This window comes from Musa acuminata, chromosome BXJ3-8 (genome assembly GCF_036884655.1).
Source record: "Musa acuminata AAA Group cultivar baxijiao chromosome BXJ3-8, Cavendish_Baxijiao_AAA, whole genome shotgun sequence".
Lineage (NCBI taxonomy): Eukaryota > Viridiplantae > Streptophyta > Magnoliopsida > Zingiberales > Musaceae > Musa > Musa acuminata.
In genome coordinates, this window is record NC_088356.1 from 47,612,130 (window position 1) to 47,635,072 (window position 22,943).

General features: G+C 36.7%; 2 protein-coding genes across 4 annotated transcripts; one reads left to right on the forward strand and one right to left on the reverse strand.

The window, feature by feature from the left end:
- Window positions 1–408: 408 nt before the first annotated feature.
- LOC103995979 (2-dehydro-3-deoxyphosphooctonate aldolase) lies at window positions 409–14,581 on the reverse strand. Its single transcript, XM_009416754.2, has 14 exons — window positions 14,417–14,581; window positions 13,972–14,031; window positions 13,152–13,249; window positions 12,953–13,049; window positions 11,875–11,940; window positions 10,383–10,442; window positions 10,201–10,275; window positions 6,013–6,097; window positions 4,651–4,709; window positions 4,072–4,116; window positions 1,586–1,684; window positions 957–1,004; window positions 824–871; window positions 409–736 (listed from the first exon to the last, which is right to left on the reverse strand). Exons 2-14 carry the CDS (start codon window positions 14,005–14,007, stop codon window positions 680–682), a joined length of 873 nt encoding a protein of 290 aa, XP_009415029.2. The 5' UTR covers window positions 14,008–14,031; window positions 14,417–14,581; the 3' UTR covers window positions 409–679.
- A 433-nt stretch (window positions 14,582–15,014) lies between these two features.
- LOC135581138 (RAP domain-containing protein, chloroplastic-like) lies at window positions 15,015–21,479 on the forward strand. 3 transcript variants are annotated; one of them, XR_010498447.1, is made up of 5 exons: window positions 15,015–16,936; window positions 17,037–17,119; window positions 19,211–19,405; window positions 20,749–20,920; window positions 21,015–21,479. XR_010498447.1 is itself a non-coding variant. In XM_065161848.1 (3 exons), the coding sequence occupies exons 1-3, from the start codon at window positions 15,091–15,093 to the stop codon at window positions 19,313–19,315; spliced, it is 2,034 nt and encodes a 677-aa protein (XP_065017920.1). In that variant the 5' UTR covers window positions 15,015–15,090; the 3' UTR covers window positions 19,316–19,481. The 3 variants fall into 3 exon arrangements, 1 of the variants encoding a protein (XP_065017920.1); XR_010498446.1 differs by having other exon boundaries at window positions 20,749–21,479; XM_065161848.1 differs by lacking the exons at window positions 20,749–20,920; window positions 21,015–21,479 and having other exon boundaries at window positions 19,211–19,481.
- Window positions 21,480–22,943: the final 1,464 nt, after the last annotated feature.

Consider the following 22,943-nt stretch of genomic DNA (forward strand, 5'->3'; position numbering starts at 1 on the left):
ATGGCACATATTGCAAACCTATTGGGTCGGGTACACCTCCTCTTCCTTCACTATCTTTACTTTTTTTATTATTCTCTCCCCTTCATAAGGCATACCGATCAAGAGAGATCATCGAAACGAGTCCCACGATCCTTGAGATCTCAATCATGATTTGATTCTTTGGATACCAAACCCGTACTAATCCCCCCAACTCGATCAGTACATGTCCCAAAGTCCAATGTTGATACGTAAGCACATATTACCACCCAGTATATGTTGAAAGGCATGTGTTGCTGACTCGGTCCATGCCACCATCTCAAATAAGGTGTCCTACTGATATGTACTGATACGGATACATATAGTCAGTCATATACCACCCAGTATATACTGACTGATATGGATAACAAGTAATCTAGATGGATAACAAAAGACATAATATTCCAATTTTTTTTATTCTATTATTATTATTCTACAATATTCGTACTGGTCCAATATGTTGCCAAAATCTACATCCAGCGGATATCTAAAATCTTTAAGAACTCCAAAAATAGGAAACAACAAATTGATGAGCAAAATAGGCCGAACAAGCAAATGCACAAACGCACCAAAGTCTGGTGGTTATTCCCTTGAGAGTGAGTGGATGGATAAACTGCAGCTAAATAAATGATTTATGCCTTCGTGTTCTGCCGATGTCATCACTTCAATCGCGAAAAGGTGTAAGATCAATTTTGAATGCCTTTTTCCCCTTGGTGACCCTCTTCACAAGCACAAGAAACAACATGCATACGTCAGCAACTGAACGTAACAAGGATTCACACAAACAATGCAAGGATGAAGGACATACAGCGATTGCGATGAGCTCTTCGAGTAGCTCCTCCAAATTGCGCAAAGGCTGCATTGTTTGAATAGATTATTGGAAGTTTATTTTCTTCCCTGTAGTTAAGCTATTTATGGGAATATTGGAAAGCAATACGAACCCATTGGGTTGGACCATCAACCGGTGCACTAAGGGGATCATCGTGTACCTAACATCCAAGAAAGAATTGCTATTAACTTCAAGAAAATAAAAAAAGACTCCAAAGAATTATCAGCAGAAACCTTCAGAAGATATATAACGGAACACCAAAGTTTCATGAAACAGTCCGCTGACCTGCAAAGACAGGTTAAAATAGTTCTTGTGGTTGAGACAAAAAGGCTAATGACAACATGGAAGAAGATATCGCTGAGGTTGCCAAAGTGTTTCGACACCAAATAAACCTCAATCAATGGATCATTTCATATGAGCTTTGGATAATTCACAACTTCCAATGCCTATAGTTATTACCCAACAAAGGGTGAGTTAATGTACATTTCATTAGCATAAAGGGTGAGGAAAGCTACAACATAAACCATGAATGATACTCAGCTTCTGTGATTTCAAGTGAGCCATTTTCAAGACAAGATGTCCATTGATCACTAAATCAACTACAGCATCTATTGACATGCTAACCAAACAAATGACAAACATATAACATATTGCTTTATGTTCTTCAAATAAATGAACATTTCCATGTAATTGGCGATGGACAATTTATGAAGATTTTCATGTAACTGTCAAAGTAGTTACCTCCATAAAAATTCCATCCACACCAACAACAACTGCAGTCCTTGCAATACATGGTATTAGTTCACGCAGTCCCCCACTCGCAACACCACCGCCGTCAAGCTAAAATAGAGAGATTATCAAAGAAAGAAAGATTCGGAAACTATTAGTCTAGTTGATAAAATCTGTACGTTTAACAAGCCTACAGTATACAGTATGCTTATGTTATCTGTCAGTTAACTACACTGCAACTAGATATGCAATATCTTGGAACTGCAATACTATTTACCACAAAGACAAGAAAAAGAGCCATATCTTGCTTCAGCTTAAGCATCTCTCCTCATTTTGATGTTCAGCACGACAGATTTTTTTAATTGATTTGGTTATACTGTGATGTTAGTTTATACTTTAGGAAGTGTGGCATGTACCAATGTTGCACGATGAGATTAATCTAAAAACAGATAATGATTCATCAAGCTAGGGGTATATAGCTATGTCATTCATTTTAGGCAATTTCTGTAATTAAAGGGGAACAGAGAACAACATGCTGCAAAGATTAAAAAAGAAAAGTCATTTGAAAGGTGCATTTGAAGCTTTCCTCCTTTCATGACTTACAGATCATCATCAGGGATTTAAGGTACGTTTGAGGCTTAGACATCAGAGGTATAATTAATATGAACTTACGCTCACCAAAAATAACCTAAGATTCATTGTCATTATATAATCCAACGCTTGATCATCATATCCCAACTAACATAAATGTGACTTCCACATCTTTCTTGTGCTTTCAGCTTGAGTTATTTTCTCATACAAAGGAATCCATGAAATTATTTCTTATTGTTTTGCATCATGTTGTTACAATCAAATAGCATATCTAACACTTCAGGCTCTAAGGACAATTGGGATGGGCGTCACTTATTGATAAGCATTCCCCTTTAGTCAAAGGGGCCATTGCTCTATAAGAATAAAGGAACAATGTAGAAAAGAAGAGGCAACCTTCTGAATGTTCTCACTTTGCTCCCATCATTACTGGATCCTTTCTTCCTTTTGGCTTGTCAAGCTAACCCTTGGTCATGCTAAAAGTAATATCAGGATTAGCTATGACAACATATGAAAGCTCCTAAACAAACTCCAGAACATGGAAATATACACTAAAATGAACCCATCTTCTAGTGTGCTTGCTCAAGTTGTTGCATAGATTTAAGGTGTCTAATACCCATGCAAAGTTGGATGCCCAAGTGGTAGAACAAAAAGTAAAAGGAAGGAGGTTCTTTTCTGGTCTTATCTTATGTAATTTTTAATGGGTTTGCATTTTCTTCTTTCATTCTTCTTTCAATGAAAATCCAAGAAACGTATGCTGCATGCCCCAAGGCTCAAGCATCAACCTGTTCAGAGACTGAATGCCTAACCTATTTCCTCCATTCAAACCATTAGCCCATTAACCTAATTCCCTGCATGCCCCAAGTTTGAGGCAGTGATTTAAAAAGCGCTAGGCGCTAAGGTCCCAAAACGCTCGAGGCACGAGGCGCTCACCCGAGCGAAGCAAATATCTCTAAAATATTAAAATAAAAAAATATTTTAATATTTTAAAATATTAAAATATATTTTAAAATATTCTCTACTGTTAATAGCAATAGAGAAGAGTAGAGTGTGAGAAGGAGACCGAGGTGAGAAGTTGAGTCACGATGAGAACTGAGTCGCGGACAGGAGACTGTTGTCTAAGAGCCACGACGGCAGATAGCAGCGACAGTGGGCAACAACAACGGAGAGCAACGGCAATGGCAACAGTAGTGGCAGTGAAGAGAGGCAGCGGAGAGCAGCGACAGTGACAGCAATAGCAGCAGTGGTAGCAGAGAGAGGTAGCGACAGCGACAGCGGTAGCAAAGAGAGGCAACGACAAAATTTTGAGAGGCAGCGACAGCGGTAGCAAAGAGAGCGCCTAGGCGAGCGCCCGAACGCCTTTTTAAATCACTGGTTTCAGATACTTTATATACCTAAAGTCTCTCAACAAGCAAAGAAAATTTTGAGAACCTGGACAAAATTGTAGTTTGCAAGCATTGGTAGCTTCTTACAGAAAAAGGTTGCTAACCACTTTAATTTGCATCATAGGTGTGATACCTGATCCATTAGATATGTGATGAATCAACTAATATTGCAGCATGTTTTGGAGGTGCTCGTAAAGTACTTACCTTTACCATCAAACAACTTTAGGATGTCTCCCATCAATTTGCTTCATTCTTTTCTTTTTTGGATTTTCTAGTGATTTTTTTTAAGTAATATGACTAAAGGTCAAACAGTGCTCGGTTAACATTAAAATGTATTTTCAGCACATGAAAGATTTCTTTATTTAACATTATTTTCTTATCTACTTGAGATAAATGCTTAGGAATTTCCATAATTTTAAAATAAGCATCCAAAATTAGGAAACAGAATACACATTCCAAATAGCAAACATATAGTACTCATAATTTGTTACCAAATAAGTGAAGGTAGTAAATGCAAATTTGTACCTTCTTCCCTGCAGGTTGCTGTAGTGAATGTGTAACATCTGCTACCTGTAACAGACAAGTTGTTCATTGCTGAGCTTCATTCTAGAGGAACTCAACTAATAAACAAGGTAAACCAACTTTACAATGGCACCATTTAAAATTCCTATTTGAATAAGAAAATTGCACAAAACAATTCTATCTTAAGGCATGTTTGGCTATGGTGATTGTATCTAGTATTCAAGTCTTCTACCAGATGAAAGAGAAAAATATCTCTTAAGACCACAGATCAATATGATTGATAAATTTAGCAAACAATAGAATGAGTAGAATGTACATGAAGAAAGACATGAATGGAATTGAAATCCAACAAAACCAACAAAACAAACAACGAGTATGAACCTCCTGAAATAGGATGTGACATTTACATCTATGATGTCTCAACAAGGAAATTCTTTAAAAGTTAAAACTGACGCTCCATGCAACATATATAATATACAAGTACGGAGCATGTATGTTAAACCTTAACATCATACTTTTAATCAACATATCAGAATGAAAGAAGTACAATGAAGCAAACATAATAATAATCAAGGTACTTACAACAGGGCAATTTGCTTCCCTCATCCATTCCAAATTCCGTGGATCAACGATCAAATCATCTGTTATTATAAATTTAGAGATTAGCAACATATAGAGGAATGAAATTTATATTTCTAGAATTTTTGAAAGTTGAATAATATATAAAGGTCATATTTGCTCAATCCAATGATGGATACACTAAAGGGTTAAGTATTCTATGCCAGTCAAAATCAGAGCCTACTGCAGATCATCACTTATGTATGTTTTGCAAGTTGTTTATCTTTCCTTTTTCTTAACCATGTGCGATAAGAATATTGTGATAGGAGCAAGGTTCTCAATTTCGATGTGTGGTACAGGCAATATGTACAGGTACGCAAACCACCCTCTACTGGCCAGTACTAGTGTTTTGATCGGTACCGAGGCATACCGACTGGTATCGCCCTGGATTTCGATCATTATCAAGGTGTACCGGTCGATATGCCCTGGCATGATAGATGGAGGTATTTTTAAGGTCTTAAGATGTATCATTGGTACGCCATGGCATACCGACGATACATACCAGTACATACCGTACCGAGTAGAGCTCGGTATACCGATGCGGATCGGTATTCAAAACCTTGGTTAGGAGTATTCTAAATGTAGCCACAATAATCCTAGTGGCTTTTCCACCTAAAGCCCAATTATTGATCTCTTGGTACATAGGACACAAGGTTTCATGTTACTCCAATGCGACCAGAAATCATGATGGTAGAGGGCAATAGTGGAAAAATTAGGTGTATATGTGCAATAATTGATGGCAGTTGGTGGCATTCTTTAGAGTTGCAATCAAGTTTAATATTAACCTAGTGCACTTAAGAGTCATGAGCATTTTTGGTAACTAGAAACAAAGGACCTATAACCTAAAGATTATCACTCTACATGATCAATTCATAGAAAAATGAAATAAAAAAATGAAGAAATGAATTGTGGAATGAAAGGAAAGGCTAGATTATAGAAAGATATTATTACAAATATCCATAGAGGGATTTATCCTATTATTGAAATTTCTTCTCTATATAGCCCAATTATAGCAGGATACAGTGATATCCAAAAGGCTACATATTGTTGCTAATGCTAAGAATTTGAAAAAAAAAAGGAAAACACTTCAAAAAGAAAAACAGAACCTTGCGGGAAGGTTCCTGGAAACAAACTTTGGTTATGTTTGACATGAAAAACTTAAAACTGCTACCACATTAACTGATCAATGGAACATGGTTCTTCATCCAATCAACAATTCTTCTAAAGAAGCTTATAAAAAGACTACACTTCTTACACATGATGAAAGATATGAGTTTCTCAGGAAAAAATGCAAGCAAGAAACTAAAAATGTTAAAGCGAACTTACTGTACCCAAACATGGTGCCTCGCTCACAAACCATTACATTTGGGTTGCCTGCAAGTCTAACCTTTTCTGCAGAATTCACCATAACCTGCAAAACCCATGTCACTATAAAAGCAGAAAACTATTTCATGTGGTAAAAGGTTAAGGCAATACATGCATTTGCTAATACATATGGATCCAATACTTCATTGTTGAAGAGAGAACTGTAAAAAATCTGAAACACGTTCTTTAGCAAAACTTGCCCTTGGTCATTTATCAGATTTGAATTCAGTTGTACAAGGTATCTAAAGATTAACACTATATGTTAGTCAATACAGATTGTCTGACTTCCTTTACCAAACAAGGCACCATCATCTTCATGGATAAGCTTTAAAATCTGACTCAGTTACAACTTAAAAGTATAGTTTGTGACCAATAACAAATGAAACTGATCTATTTTAAACTAATACATGTTATTTAATAAACAAGTTACCTACAGTGAGATACTCTGAAAAACCAGGGTTTGCTGTACCGATGCATGGCGGTACGTACCAATTCAATAGGGGATCGATACGTGGACTAACCTATACTGGGCGGTACCATTACATGACCCTGTATCGGGTGATACAAGGTTTGTACAAGTTGGTAACGATCAGAATCTGACCGTTACTGATCGGTACAGGTCAGTAACGATTAGATTTCAATCGTTACCAACCAAGGGCTGAGATTGCCCTATTTCAAATGGTCAAATTGACCATTTGAATCATTGAAAATGATTTTTAAACCCTTTCCTCCCCCCCTCTTTCAACCCATATGTCACCCAAGATTTAGATCATGGAACTTGACGAGGTACTGGTCAAGTTTATACACAAAAGGGAAAGGGGCAAGCGGTGGATGATTTTGAGCAGATAAGACAGAGCCTACACAATGTAAACACAGAGTGAAACTCATCGTATTTACAATCGTCATATTATGAAGAATCTTACAGCCAACAGCAGTACGGTGATAATTGGTCATACTTCTCCAAGGAGCAGTACGATACGGGGCAGCTGATCAATGACGAAAGTAGAAGTTTCGATATTATTCTCTATGTTCCGCACCAATACATATCACAATCGCTCTTGCCTCAGGAGCCACCTCAGAAACCTGTGATTTATGACGATTAGACTATGACCATCACCATATTGATGCACCAATAGTATATAGTGTATCAGTATACTATGTTGTGTGATCAATTTTAGGATTGGGTTCGACAAACATATCAAATTGATATACAGATACATATAATTGAAGACCTCGATTCACTGCTGCTTGTGGAGCCCTATGGTTCGTTTTGGTGGTAGAATTAGATATATTCATCGATTGATTATTTGATTCATTTGAACCTTAAAACTTAAATTGTTTAAAAAAAATCTATCAATTTAAATAATTTCTTTGTAGATAATTCAATATTAATAGAAGGATGGTTCGAAACATACCACAAAGCTACTCCTCAAAGTCCGAAAAAGATGTTTCACTATTCTTTCCTAATTTAGATTATTTTTACAAAAAATATATTAAATTTATATTTATTTTCAACTTTAAAACCTTATTCTATTTTTTATTTTTTAAATATTTTTTGAGCTATTTTCGATGATTTTGGGCACACCGTATATCGATATGCCCCGACGTACCGATATATAATATATCGGTACGCCTCGGTATATAATGTCACGAACGGTCGTTGCGCACGATATATAATGTCACGAACGGTCGTCGCGCACCCGCAACAACTCCATTCAACGAACCATTCGTTGCTCTCATCTACATGTACAACTGCTTGGCAACATGTTTTGTCTTGGTTTTGAATCATTTTGCTTGTAAAAATGTAAGTTCGACCAAGTTACGACGCTACAAAGCGACCGCTCACCAAACCGAGCAAAACAGCCCCAAAACAGCCCAAAACAGCTCCGTTTTCGTATGCCACGAGCTGTTTTCTGCAGTCCGCTTCCACTCACAAAACGTCAGCCATCTCAGCCCCTTGGAACCCCCCGGGTGGCACAAGGCTGGATGGGGCTTCGGTATAGTGTTGGGCGTTAAACAATCTTTCGCAAGTTCGCACGTTACCTTGACGGGAACTTGTTGTCGCGCTCGGCACCCGATGAGCAGCTGTTTGTGGGCTTGCAGTTGTTCATTCAACCTTCTAAAGTCCTTGTTTTCCCCCTCTCCCTCTTTTCTCTTGTGCACGCAAGGTGCTCGCTGAATTGCTTGTAAAGCTTCCCCTTTTTGCGAGACGTCGGGACTTGTCCGTCGCTCGTTCTTCGAACTAATCAACTTTCTCTTTTTACAGGTCCTTCAGACCTGCGAGAGGTTGCAAGTGGGCTGATCTTTGCGGACGCAAATCGCAAGGGCGAAGCGCGACTTAGGCAACGCCAGCTAAGTTTGCGTATCTACCGCAAGGGTGCCTCGCGACTTAAGGCAACGCAAGCTAAGTTCGCGTCATTGCCGTAAGGGTGCCTCACGCCTTAGGCAATTCCAGCTAAGGCCGTGACAAGAAGGACGGTTCGTAACATACCACAAAGCTACTCCTCAAAGTCCGAAAAAGATGTTTCACTATTCTTTCATAGTTTAGATTATTTTTGCAAAAAATATATTAAATTTATATTTATTTTCAACTTTAAAACCTTATTCTATTTTTTTATTTTTTTAAATATTTTTTGAGCTATTTTCGGTGATTTTGGGCACACCGTATATCGGTATGCCCCGGCGTACCAATATATAATATATCGGTACGCCTCGGTATGTATCATACCGACAGCTGGTCAGTACACCGGTACGGACTAATAAGGCGAACCTTGCTAAAAGCCACAGATTGAGATTTTCAATTGTTTACTTTTATGTCCCATTTTCAGAACAGTCATATCTAGTGACCTATGTGGCTACAAAATGCTGTAACAAAGGTTCCTTGAAACCTACTGAAACTAAGATACTTTAATAACTGCAAGCAATAATTATTTGTTGATTCAACTAGGGATTAAAAAGAAAAAGTTATCATGCACTAGCAAAAGACATAACCAATGATATTTGGTGAGATTCTTTTTTTGCAAAAAATAATGGAGCCATGAGATGCAATTGAAGTACTTCAAATTTCAAATAAATGATTCTAAGCTAACGAATCATAAGCAGCGACAACTCTCATCAAAATAAAGGGCCAAACCAACAAAATTAGGGCATTCACATGATTTTCCTTAAGAATTATACATTCATTAACAGCCAACTCTTAACACCTAAAAACTACAAGCTCAAGATCACAGTAGACTTCATCTTAAAGAGTTGATATAGAAGTATGATTTCAAATATATATTTGACCCAAAATCCAATATTCCGGTGTCCATTCTTCTTGTCCAATTTGTATCCAACTCTGAGACACAACACATGGATTCCCAGTTGACATTTTTGCTAACTACCTTAGATGAACTAATTTTCAGTATTAAAACACTATTTTCCTATCACAAGGTTGGTGACACTGATCTAGCATAACATAAAAATGAAGTAATGTGTGTTACCACAACTGCAGTTAAGCATATGGAACTTTTCTTGTTTCTTTGCAATCCTTAAGTGGTATCTGATTGATGCTAGAAGAAATTTACAGTAAAATGTAACAAGTACTACAGAGTTGAAGATTGAAACCTTTGTTTATAATAAAAAAGTAATACATTTCTTGGAGGTGCCTAAATCAGATTATGGAAGAAAATCATAAATTCACCTGAACGTAAAAGTAATTTTGAGCATTGCTAAATGATCAAAGATCATATAGACCATATAAATGCTGTTCAATGAACCCTTCTTTTTCTTTCTTTATGAGTTTAAATCCTTGACTTCCTCAAAGATTTTGAACTGACACACATATATCAAAAATTAATTCCTAATATGGATGTTAAGTAATTATGTTTTGCTAAGAAGCAAATATAATTCTAGCACTTATGTAAGTGAATTACAAGTCAATATTTGGTTAAGCCAGAGAAATAATCCATGAGGCCGATCCCAGATATTTCTCAAAGAATTTTGACATGGTTCCTATACTTCAAGCTGCTAGAAATCTGCCTCCTTATAGTTTAATATTGCTTTAACAGATAAAAAATAGGATTTTGTCTATCGTTTCAATTATCAGATACATAAAAAATACATAACGTAAAAGATCAAAAAATACAGAAGGTAAAAGAATGCACTTACTGAAGGGGCACAAAACTGGCCTTTCTTAATATTTATTATTTTTCCAGTCTTTGCTGCTGCTACTAGAAGGTCAGTCTGTCAGGATAGAATGCAGCATGTTAACAGAAGTGCTGACTTATAAAATTTACAATATAATAGCAGATTAACAGATGTTCGTATTATAAATATGGGCTGATTTATACCTGACGGCACAGAAAAGCTGGAATTTGAATGATGTCTGCAACTCTTCCAACAAGTTCACACTATGTTCATTGAATCAGGTTAGAGAATTAAATCTGAAAAAATTCTTGTGCTTCTTTTAACTACTTGCACCGCAAAAATTCATAACTGCATCTCATATCACTTTTAACCTCTATGTGCAACATATCCATTACTGTACATGAATTATACATAAAAGAAAAAAAAGATATCTCAGAATTGGAGAAATGTCTCAACTATCTCCAATGAATTCTTGCAGAAAGGTTAAAACTTGATTGTTATATAGATCCTTAGTAGTTAGGTCAGATGCATATCTATAAGTTGAGACATTGTGTTAATACACTCAAAGTGGATTGCTTATAATTTAAGTTGTACGTGAGAATAAAATTTGAGACAAAAAAACTCCAATTTGAGGTCAAAATTCTGTTTTAGAAGAACTGATGAGATGCAGAAAAACATTGGTGCTAACTTAAAGAAAATGTTATCAATCAGTATTTTCATGATCCACTGATATAGATGGTCAAGACAGTCGACTACAATTTTTCTGGTGCTTAAGTAGTTCTTGTTATGGTTTAAAAGAAGCACCTTAGTGGCAGTTAAATTGACTTTGTGCAACCAGGAAATAACTATCTGAAAGTTCCCTAAAACCAAAAAAAAGCCTAGAAGAGACATACAATTTGTGCAATATTTGAACTTACAGCTTCACTTCCAAACTATACCTTAACGTAACTATGAATCCTGTGATTAGAAAATCAATCAAGTTTTCTGTGGATCCAGATATAGAGGTGACATTCAATAGGGAAATTATGGGGAATAAATCATAAATTTTGTGCGTAACTCAAAAAATAAAAGAAAATATATCAAAAAACATAAAAATGAGCTTTGAGGATCATGACCAAGAATTTGAACATTTTCTTTAGATTATACAATCAGAAAAAGCAACTGAAAAGACATGAGATAGAGTTGGAGATGACCACGTATTTCTAAAGTTTTATGAATATGAGCAAACAGTGTCTCAATAAGTTTGTCCAATTAAATCTTATTCAATGAAGCTAAAAAAATTTGCACGAATTTCAATGATGATGGTAGGCAGTTGATTTTACACCATGTGCACATCTGTTTTGTGAAATTTGATCTCCTCACAATGTTCGATAATACCTCTCATGTGAATGATACAGGTTAGCAGATATTTTAACTCAAATGGATTTTATGTCATCGACATCAAGTAGCCAAAATCAGGTCATTTTGATGCATTTTCATTTAAATCCATGCTAAGCAGAATTATCTTTCATTGTCCAGAAAGAAACATAGGTTTTAGAAAAGTTTGAGCCAAGAATGACCGAGTAATACAATCACATAACTGAAGCTACAGGGACTAGATTCAATATTTGCAATAACAACACCAAGTTATCAACCATATAATTATACCCATACATAATACAGCCAGACACATCTAGAGAAGCAACTGATGATTACCTGGCTGCTCTCATGCACGTCAGTTACTATAGGAAGATCATATGCCACTTTTACCTTCTCAAGAATCTGCCATTCAGATCAATACTAATCAATTTGGAAATTCCTAGAAAGAGTATTTTATATAACTGCAAGAATAACTGGATTAGGACATGGAGTACCGAGAAAATGTAAGCTTGAAGGACAATGTTTTAGGAATTGATTGTCCAATCATTCAATCAAGTTAATCTACAGAGCTTGTAAGTGTTTATCCATAAACCAATATTGTTGTAACTAAAAGAAATAACTAATAAATGAAAGTGTAACTCATTGAAAATCCATTATAAGGTAGTCACTGTTATTCAGGGGAAAAAAAGACTTGTCTATGCATTCCTATGCTCTAATGCTATCTTACATGTATAAAATTTGTATTATTAGTAACTAAGTAGAGAAGTGTACCATTTCTCTATCAGATACAATTTATGACAAATTATGCATCCTGATGCTGAAATCCTTAGCAATGTACGAAATCAGTTAACATTAGGTTCTAGATAGCAATGGTAACAATATTAAGCAGATGGAATAACTGAAGAACCAAGATATATATGTTAAATAAGTAAAAATCATTTTAGGCATTCCTCTATAATTCAAGATACAAATTGTTGATCTAATTATGATAAAACATGACCACAAATTTCAGATCTTCTTAGTTGACTAAATTAAGCATGATTTCTTTGAGTAACTACCCTAACTATAAATCAACGCTGATCCACAAGGAATAAGATAGAACTCTCATAAAAGAAGAAATTTAAGAAAATATTGAACATTTCAATTCTAAGTATGACAAAAGATTAGAAATTTTCCTTAAACATATTTTCTTTGACAATAATTAAGGGGGTGTTCTCCAAAGCTGAATTATCTCAATGACAAACAGATTCCAGAAAAATGAAATTCACATTCAGAGCTAGTATCAGAATCATATTGTCTTGTGAAATTTGTGTCAATTTGATTATCAACGTTTCAGTTCCTAAAGCATTGCCATTTGCTAATATTCACGAATATAGTTCATGATTGGAATAATCAAGAGAAGACTAGATGCTACCTTCAAGCCTTGCTCCAAACCAGGACCTCGGAATGATTTCAATGAAGTACGATTAGCTTTGTCAAAACTTGACTTGAACACTAGGGGCAAACCGAGCCTGAAAGTAACAATTCAAAATGCTAATCAGAAGTCTATTACATTATGACACCCACACTGCAAAACCATTAGATAAGCATTGCATGCATTATTATATGCTTGCCTTGATGTGATGGCTTTTATATGTTTGGCCATCTTCAGTATATGCTCCTCAGATTCAATAACATTAGGGCCTGCTAGTACGAAAAATGGTTCTGCAGCCTGTTCGTAAACCAGAAATCAATAAAGAAAAAAATTAGATGCCTCATCTATTAAATGAAAGGCAAACATATATGACACTTATGGAATCTTATTCAAAGAACTAAAAAAGAAGGCATCATTAGACCTCTGATCCTCCGTGAATCCTTCCTGAAGTTACATATTTTTACATTTTTCTCACTAAAGAAGGAAGTTAATGTAAACCAAAATTGCCTCTAGCAAATGCATAACGGTATGGTCTGGATTGCTCTCATCTGCTGGCTTCTATTAATGTCAAACGATATGCCTAGGTCACTTCTGCTGTGTTCCTAATACTTCAGACAGATGCATATGAGCAGCCCAGCATTTTTGGATTCAGATGGCTGAGCATTGCATTTTCTACTTGAATAACTCTTACGCTAATGATAAAGAACCCAACCGATTTATCTCGACATAAGCAAATCAAATACAAACAGCCCTTGGTCAAGTTAGATTGCATTTAACACAAGGCCTTTAAAAGGAAATGAGAACACACTGACTAGTCACATCAAGTCACTGCAATGTTCATTGGAGATTTATCTAGATTAGCAGAAGACGGCACTGATGTAGCTTTCATCAAACAGAATTAGTCCATCCGCACATAACGTCAGCCGAGAATAAGGCATGCGGCAAGCCCTATATCCCGGATAGAGGCTAATAAACAAAATTACAAACATATGTGAACATTCAGAATGACAGCATAGAACCTTGAGCTGGTTGAAAAGTCCAACAGAAGAATCCATTGCCTTTGATTCGTCAGTAGAGTTCTGCATCACAAATGAAACGTTATGTACGGCTCAAGTGAATCAGGAAAAGGACAAAAGGCGAGTTCAACATATCAAGAAACACTTCGAACTTACAGCTTTTTTTGACCTTAAACAGAACTGATTTACAATAATTAAGAACAATGGAAACGTTTCACCCAATAAAGCAGTAAAAGAATCAATCTTGACGTCATGGACATCAAGTCATAACCCACAAGCAATGCAGACTTCACAAATCTTTCAGCAAAAACACCAATGTCGAAGAGCAGAAGCAAGCAAATCGCTTCCGTTTGGTTTGAGGGGTCGATGAGAAGGCAATGCAGACAAAAATGTAGGGAAAATTCCTCCATTTTTTTTAAATCGTCGAAAAACAGAGAGTAGATCGTACCCAGAACTCGTCGACAAGCTTGAAGAGATTTCGATCGGAGGAAGAACCGCGCGATCCCTGCAGCCTGGAGCTCTGGATCTCGGTTGCGAAGAGGCCGACGAAAGGGTTTTGGATGAACCGTCGTCCTCGGGATGCCTTCCATGGGTACTGCCAGATAGAGGAAACGGAGGACCGTAACTCGTCCGGGTCGGATCTCGTCATTAACTCGGACCAGACCCGATATATACATTGTTTGCTTATAAGAGGGGCAACGATCTTCCTGCCCTTCCGACCGTACCCAAGCAATTACCTGACGTATTACTGTAGAAGAAGCGGGACCCGCATTACTCTCGCTAAGCGTGAGCTCTTTTATAGTCATAGGTACGGTCTCAGCTGCCTGAAGGTAGTCGATAAACGGGTAGCGGATATTTATCCATGACCGGACCCGATCAAAACGAGCACTACGATCGTAGAACGACTTAAGACGCGAAAACGTGTACGACAGACGGTGTCGGCGGACATTAAACTTCGCACCGTCACGATCCATCCGCTCGATGTTCGCCACGTCGCGCATTCGGATCAGAAGACGCTCGGGGCTTCATCAGCCACCTCTCTTCTGTAAACCACTGTGCTTCCGAAGATTCCATCTCGTCGAGGGCGTTGAAGCTTTCAAGCTTCTGCCTTTTAAGGTCACAATGGAAGCTTGTGTCGGCGCTCTCCTGCCAAGAAGATGCCTCCCTCCGCTTCATTTTCCTGCAAAAGACATGCAGACATGTCCAGCGATGAAGACTATACCACAGTTCCATCACTTCAACTGCAAGGTTGGGTCTTTGAGTAGAAAGCTCGGTTCTTGCAGATTAGGAAGTGATTTGGTGGATAAGAAGGGAGTAGAGGACCAAAAGGAGCTCGCTTCCTCGTGGGAATTGGAGTTCTTGGGAGAGGTTCCTCCATCTCAGTCGGACATCCCCAAGAATAAGAAGCCTAGGGAAAAATCGAGGCTGCTCGAAGAGACTGAGAGCATGGATTGGTGTGTGAATGCAAGGAAGGTCGCGCTAAGAGCAATCGAAGCCAGGGGACTGAGAGGTTCCGTGGAGAAAATGGTGACATCAAAGAAGAAAAATAAGAAGAAAAAGCTTAAGGCGAGCAAGAAAGAAAATATTACGAAGAGAAAAAACATGGAAGATTTAGAGGGTGATGATGTTGATGGTGTTTCTGAAGAAATTGATTTGGATGAAATGAACTGGGAAAGTGGTGGGACAAGTGATCTTAAAAAGAGAATCAATTTGTTTGCAGATGGGATGTTCGAGGAAAGGAGGCTGAAGGCCAGGGAGGAATTCATCGAGAAATTGTCACAGTTCTCGGGACCCTCAGATAGGAAGAAAGAGATTTCTTTGAACAAAGCGATCGTGGATGCTCAGACTGCAGATGAGGTCTTGGAAGTAGCTGCTGAGACTATTTTAGCTGTAGCTAAAGGATTGAAACCTTCACCACTTACTCCGCTAAATATAGCTACAGCTCTCCACCGGATAGCCAAGAACATGGAAAAGGTTTCCATGACGAGGACTCAAAGGTTGGCATTTTCTCGTCAAAGAGAGATGTCTATGCTTGTAGGTATCGCAATGGTTGCATTACCAGAGTGCTCTGCTCAGGGCATCTCAAACATTGCCTGGGCATTGTCAAAGGTTGGTGGTGAGCTGCTTTATTTGTCAGAGATGGATAGAATTGCTGAGGTGGCACTGACCAAGGTTGAGGAGTTCAATTCACAGAATGTTGCGAATATTGCTGGAGCATTTGCTTCGATGCAACACTCTGCACCAGACCTGTTCTGTGAATTAGCTAAAAGAGCATCAGAAATAGTTCACACGTTCAGGGAGCAAGAGCTTGCTCAACTCTTGTGGTCATTTGCATCTCTAAACGAGCTTGCTGATCCTTTGCTTAATTCACTTGATCATTCTTTTGAGGATTCAGTAAGCCTTGGATGCTACATGAATGCAGAAAACTTAAGTCAGCTTGAAAGTTCACATGCCGAGGTTGAGAATGATGAAAATTTTGAAAGCACAGAAAGCAGCATTCTGGATGTATCTTTCAATGGCCTTAGGTTCAGATTTAACAGAGATCAACTTGGTAATATAGCTTGGTCCTATGCTGTGCTTGGACAAATGAATCGTCCATTCTTCTCCCATATTTGGACTACTCTCAGCAAGTTTGAAGAGGAAAGGATTTCGGAGCAGCATAGGGAAGATATCATGTTTGCTTCACAAGTTCATCTGGTGAACCAGTGCTTGAAGCTTCAATGTCCTCATCTTGGCCTATCTCTTAGGAGTGATCTAGAGGAGAAGATATCACAAGCAGTGAAGACTAAGCGGTTCAATCAGAAAACAACTTCTTCATTCCAAAAGGAGGTGGCACGGCTTTTGGTTAGTACAGGCCTTGATTGGGTCAAAGAATACATGGTTGATGGATATACACTAGATGCGGTGCTTGTTGAAGAAAAGCTTGCTTTTGAGATCGATGGACCAACACATTTCTCGAGAAATTTAGGCATGCACTAACCAGTGAACCACATTTTTGTTCCTTGCCAGTCTCTAGATGTTGCTGCTGTTCATAATCTCTCGAGTAACTGATGTTGCTTGTTTCACAGGTACTCCTTTAGGACACACAATACTGAAACGACAATATATTGCTGATGCTGGTTGGAATCTAGTTTCTCTTTCCCTTCAAGAGGTGAGCTTTTGCATAATCTAAGCTGAGATGCTATATATATCTTATAGTCGCTCAACTACCATGTTCAAATATTAAAATATAGAGAGCTACTTATAGGAAGGCTTTTCTTAGGTTATTTAGTAAAATAGTAAAATGGTAAGGATGCATGCTTATATCCATTAGGTTACAAGGAAAGAAAGAAAGATTGTGTTGATTATTATGTTCAGGTGTGACCAAAGCTGGCTTCTTTTACTGAACAGTAATGGCCATATTTATCAAATGGAGTACAATCTTTTAAATTAATATCTTATTTTTATCATCTCTTTCTTAATCAATTGGGATTGGCAAGATTGATCAGGTTACCTCAGCATGATCAGAATCAGCCCAAAAAAGCTTACTATCAAATGGTTATATAAACTTTGAGAACATACAAATATTATACGTTGGAAGATAAACTTTTGTAGAAAAATGAAATATGAAAGATAAATATATCTGAAAATGATGAAGAATAATTCTTGAAAATAATATAATATATTTTTTAGAGAACAAGTATTAATTCTATCAACTACATTAATTTAGTACATAACTATCATATGTGTCATATAAAAGTACCAGAAACAGTTCTTTAGATGGTTAGCTTTATCATGACCTAAATGCCACTCTAGTTACCCTGAAAGTGAAGTGTATGATAATGCAAAGAGTGATAGAACATTCTTTGAAGAGAGAACACATAGGATTTATGATCTATTCTGAATCCCATGCAAAGTTATTATAATAGTATCTCCTTCTGTATTACATAGACTCACACCCATGAGTGTTTTTCCCCTCCATTTTGGCTTTCCTCTCTTTCTCTTTCACCCCCTTCTTCTATCTCTTAAACTTTGTATTTTTTTTTTTAAGTTTGTCAAATCTTGGTCACCTTCAACTGAGTTTGATCAATTTTATAGCTGAACGCTATCAATTTCTAACTATAGTGCTGAGTGATAGATCAAAATTGTATCAATCTTTGGCAAGACCAATAAAGAGTAGGTGTATCATATTGAAGTTGACTGATGCTTGAACTATTGTATTGAGAAGAATTCATCTTAGGTCATCTAATAATTTCCTTTCTACACAATTTAGATGAATGCCTTGTCATAAACTCTATAATGTGGGCATATCTTAAAATTTTAGAAGCAAATACAAAAAAGAATAAATTTGTAGAGTGAGGGAGGGAAACTTGGAAAGTTAGCATTGACAAGATCCTCGAGTTCATTTTTATTTTTTGGGGCTTCAAAGTTGGTGCGATATTCAGAACCATGTGTTATGCTAGAAGATTAAGTTTTCTGATAATATAAAACTTTGAAGTTGGATATATCTTATATGGGAAAGATTAGCATATTTTAAGCCTTGCTAGAATTTTCTCATCAACTGTTTGGCCTATAAATTGATGATCAAAAGATTCTGGCTTCATCTCATATCGTGTTCATATAGTTTTTTAAGCCTTATTTTCTGTCGCTGATGTGTTGATAGGAGCATCTAATGGAAGTGATATGCTAGATTATGTACTCCTTGGCAGCAATACTCAGGGAGTTTATGCTACAATATTAACATCTAAAATGGTAAAGTTGAAGATCGCTGAATTTGGAATATGTGTTCCATGAGTAATGTTTATGATAGGCTTTCTTTCACTATGAAATGTTTATATAATGAAATGCTTCCCTGCTAGGTGGAAAAACAATCATGTTTCATTTAGTATTCAGAACTAAGTTTGCCTATATGCTTTCTAATTGACACATCAATGAAAAAAGGTCACGAATGCATGAGGTTCCTACCAATATGGGGTCTAGACTGTATAAGCAATCTTAGCATTGCAAATAGAGAGTTTATTTTCGTGACTCGAACCTTTATCACATAGGTGCTAAGGATTTATAGATGCATCTATTGAAAAAAATGTTTCTTTTGTTTGTTCTTGTGATGGTTTATATTTATTGATTCTTGTGATGATTTGATTGTTGATTCTGTTCTTCGTATCTCAAATCCTGAACCTGTTACTTTCTCCATGCTTGTTTCCTGTGATATGATAGCTGTAAAATCAATTATTAAGAGACTAGATGCAATGATTCCTTGCAGTGGGAGGAACTTCAAGGGGGCTTTGAGCAACTAGAGTACCTAAGGAGAATTCTTGGTATCGACACAGTTAATGAGTTAGAAGAAACAACTGAGGTGCTCAAATGAAAGCACAACCTATTGCTGATGATACATTGATGCTGGCAGTGATGGTTGCTGAAGGCTTCAAATTTGTATCTAAATTGAATGATATCCTTTGTAAGTTTTTTTTTTTTTTGGCACCATGTCTCTTGACATTTTCACCATGCATTATACCATTCTGATTCTTCTTCAATCTTACAGCAGAATTTCCATTTGGCACCCTTTATGTTGTGATTACTTCAGTTTATATGCTCGCATAGATTTAATACCTCTACTGCTAGGTGCCCTCTTATCCTACTGAACCCACAGTACTTGAGTTTAGGATCATAAGTCATTCCACACCAACATGCTGACAATACTTTGTATTATGATTCAGGTTTGATTGATAAAGTAACAGTATATAAGGCTCCTTAGGAATAATAGGGAATAAAACATCAATATTTTATAATCTAATCCTCCTATGACATGACCCATTTTCAACCTCACTTCATACTTCTAGGTTTTCGAACAAGGTAGTTGTTTGATAAATTTTCGTATAATCTCATCTGTCAAGCTGCTGATTCCTCGTAAATTTTCCAAGTGGGAAGTATTTTATGTACTTCTGTGCTGCAAGTTGTGGATAAGACTGTGAATCAAGATTCCTCTAGTTTATTTTGTCTTAACTGTTCCAAGTCTTATCCAACCTGCCATATTCCTTTCCTGTATGATAAGAAAGTGATTTAACATATTGAATTCAGAATAGTGGGCTGCAATTTTGTCCTTGAAGCTACTGGAGAACTTTGAAGGCCAGTATGAGAAATAACAAGGGAATATGCATGTACCCTTTTAATGGTTGGTTTTCCTGTTTCAAGACCTTTTTGTGGTGCAACTTCTTCAAGCACGAGTGTAGACCATGAAATGAGGTGGTCTATTTGAATAGCACTAAACTATGACTGGACAACATTAAGAAAAAGGAACAACCCACCAATCTCTGTTGAAGGTCACATGTAGATCTTTATAAGCTTTCCATTGTGGATTTTCTGTCACTGCCCACATGCCTTCACTCTTTGATGTGTTTTCTCCATCTAGATAAAAGGAGAGAGGGCCTTTGTTCTTCATCCTTGTAAATATCAAAGGAAGTTAGAAAAGCTAGTCAGAATCCTACTTGATGAACTCTTCTCTCCATCTGAAGTCTAAATCTTTATTTTTGTGAAAATTGGTGAGAGAGAATATAAAACAGTTTCAAAGTTATCATCTGAAGTGTAATCCTTCTCCTCCATTTCAAACTAGTGAGACAATTCAGTAGCAGTCAGTAGCCTGCTTGTTGAAGCATTTTTCTGTAAGAAAATAATAATTTTAGATAAAGAGTATGAATGTTCAGAAGATTGCATGAATTCAGTGTGGTTGGCCAAATTACCAAATCAATCAGCATTCTTTTTCTTTTTTTTTTGTTCTAACAAGTTTGTGCTGGAATGTTGTAGCTCAATCTCTAAGTGGGTGGTTTAGCCAGAAATGCTGGCTCATGTCATCCAAAAAATGCCCATAAAACTGGTGGAAATGATGAGTTCAATGGATCTGCTAGTTTGGGTTTTGAACCTCCTGGATGGTTTGTTGCATTTGATATCATATTAGCATAGCAAGATGTCATGTGAGGTTGGTTGATATTGCTGCTATTCCATTACTATGACAAGCCATGACAACGTATGTGTAACCAAATCTTTAATGTTGGACAAATTGGACTCCTCAGATTTCCAACATACCAATCTGTAGAGCTGACAAATGCTTAGCACACAGCAAACCTAAGTGGAGTTTGCCAGTGAATAGTTGCTGCTTGGACTTTTGGTCCAGATTCATCTCATGGACAGACTTGGGGACCATATTGTTGTATCATCCACATTGATTGTACTGTGTTCTGTAATTGTCTCGCACAAATCCGGCTTGTTGGCCTCTGATTCATGAAGGGTGATTGGCATCTGAAAACAATTGACTTCCTTTCTGATACATGAGTTCATGAACCTAATCGGACCAAAATTGCTTTCATTAATGAACTTATTGATTACATTGCAGAGGATGCTATCCTTATTTTGAGACACCTTTCTGTTAAGATGCTGATGGATCAACATAAGATGTTTGATTAAATTTGCACAGGATCTATCACCATCTTTCTGTTCAAAAGAAAAAGAAGACTATAATGAAGTTTGACTTTGATGTACTTTTGTCTCAAGTTGGTACTGATGCATTATAATGATGGTTATGTTAAGGTTCCTCCAAAGTGGTGTTTAGTATTAACTTTCATATTGTGAGTTCCATCTAATACTGTTTCTCTATTTTCTGTGATGACCTATAATGTTCATGTCAATTACATATTCATAGCATCATGTTCAAAATGATAGACTTTATTTTCTGACAAAGTGGACAACAGCTTTCTTGAACAAGGAAATTTCATGCATCTCTTATCTTATTAGTACCAAATGCTAGAACTAATCCTTATCTAAAGCTTCCCAAGACCAAGTTGGATTTTATATTATCAGCAGAGGTCCTTATTGTCGGCAAATAAGAAGTCAATTATGAATCCAAGTTAGAAATATGGGAAGGTGGAAAAACTTTACATGGACCAATTAAAAACAATACAAATCTAATAAAATTTGTAATTCTTAAAATTATGTCCAACTTTGGCCATGTCCTGAACAAAGTTTGACCTCCACAACAAGGAGTGGAAGGAAGAGTTCTTTGCTTAGTGTTGCAAGACCATTATGTGTAGTCTCCAACTTCTGTAGGTGTATCTTTTTGAGTTATACAAGCAATTGTGGTGTTGCATGGATGGATGTACATGAAAACATTTTACCTTCTTGTGGTTCAAAGTCAAAAGAGATAAAACACCAAACTAGACTTTCTACTAAAGAGAGTTGAATGAAGCTGGAATTGACCTAAAATTTTGAGCTGCTACTGTTGTATGTTCAACAAAGTCTGCCCCTTTAGTTGAAGCAAGCAGTTGGTTGAATGGAATTCAAGGCAAAAAGACAAGGAAACATCTCTTTTGAGGTGGTAGAATAGACAGACCAGTTTTAATCCATGGTTGACAACATCCTCTGAGGAGAGAACCTTTGCTGAACCAAGAAATATTTTCTGACCTAAATATCCTGCTTGCTATAATTACATGAGCTGAGCTTGAAGAATTCCATCAATTGTTCCATGTGATGATACATGACAAGCATGCCATCTCTCAGTTCTTTTGTGTTGGCAATTTGTATTAATCATTAAATGCTGGTTCATTACAAAAGGATTAAGGTTACCAAATGCAAGAACAAGGAACTGATAAATTCAAATATATACGCTCTCTCTCTCTCTCTCTCTCTCTCTCTCTCTCTCTCTCTCTCTATATATATATATATATATATATATATATATATATATATATATATATATATATATATATATTGAGAGATCTACAAAAAACAAAGTTATCATGTGATGTTTTTTATTCTTTTGAACAATGCTAAAAAGGCAGTCATCAGCCCATGTTGGAGGACAGAAAAAAGAGCAGAGTACCAGAATAGAAGATTAAGGTGGCCGCTACTTGAGAAGAACTTGAAACCTTTGAAGTCATCATCCACTCTAAAACAAAGTGCAAGTTGATACAAGGAAGCTGAGATTTCCAAGTACTGAAGCAGCCGCT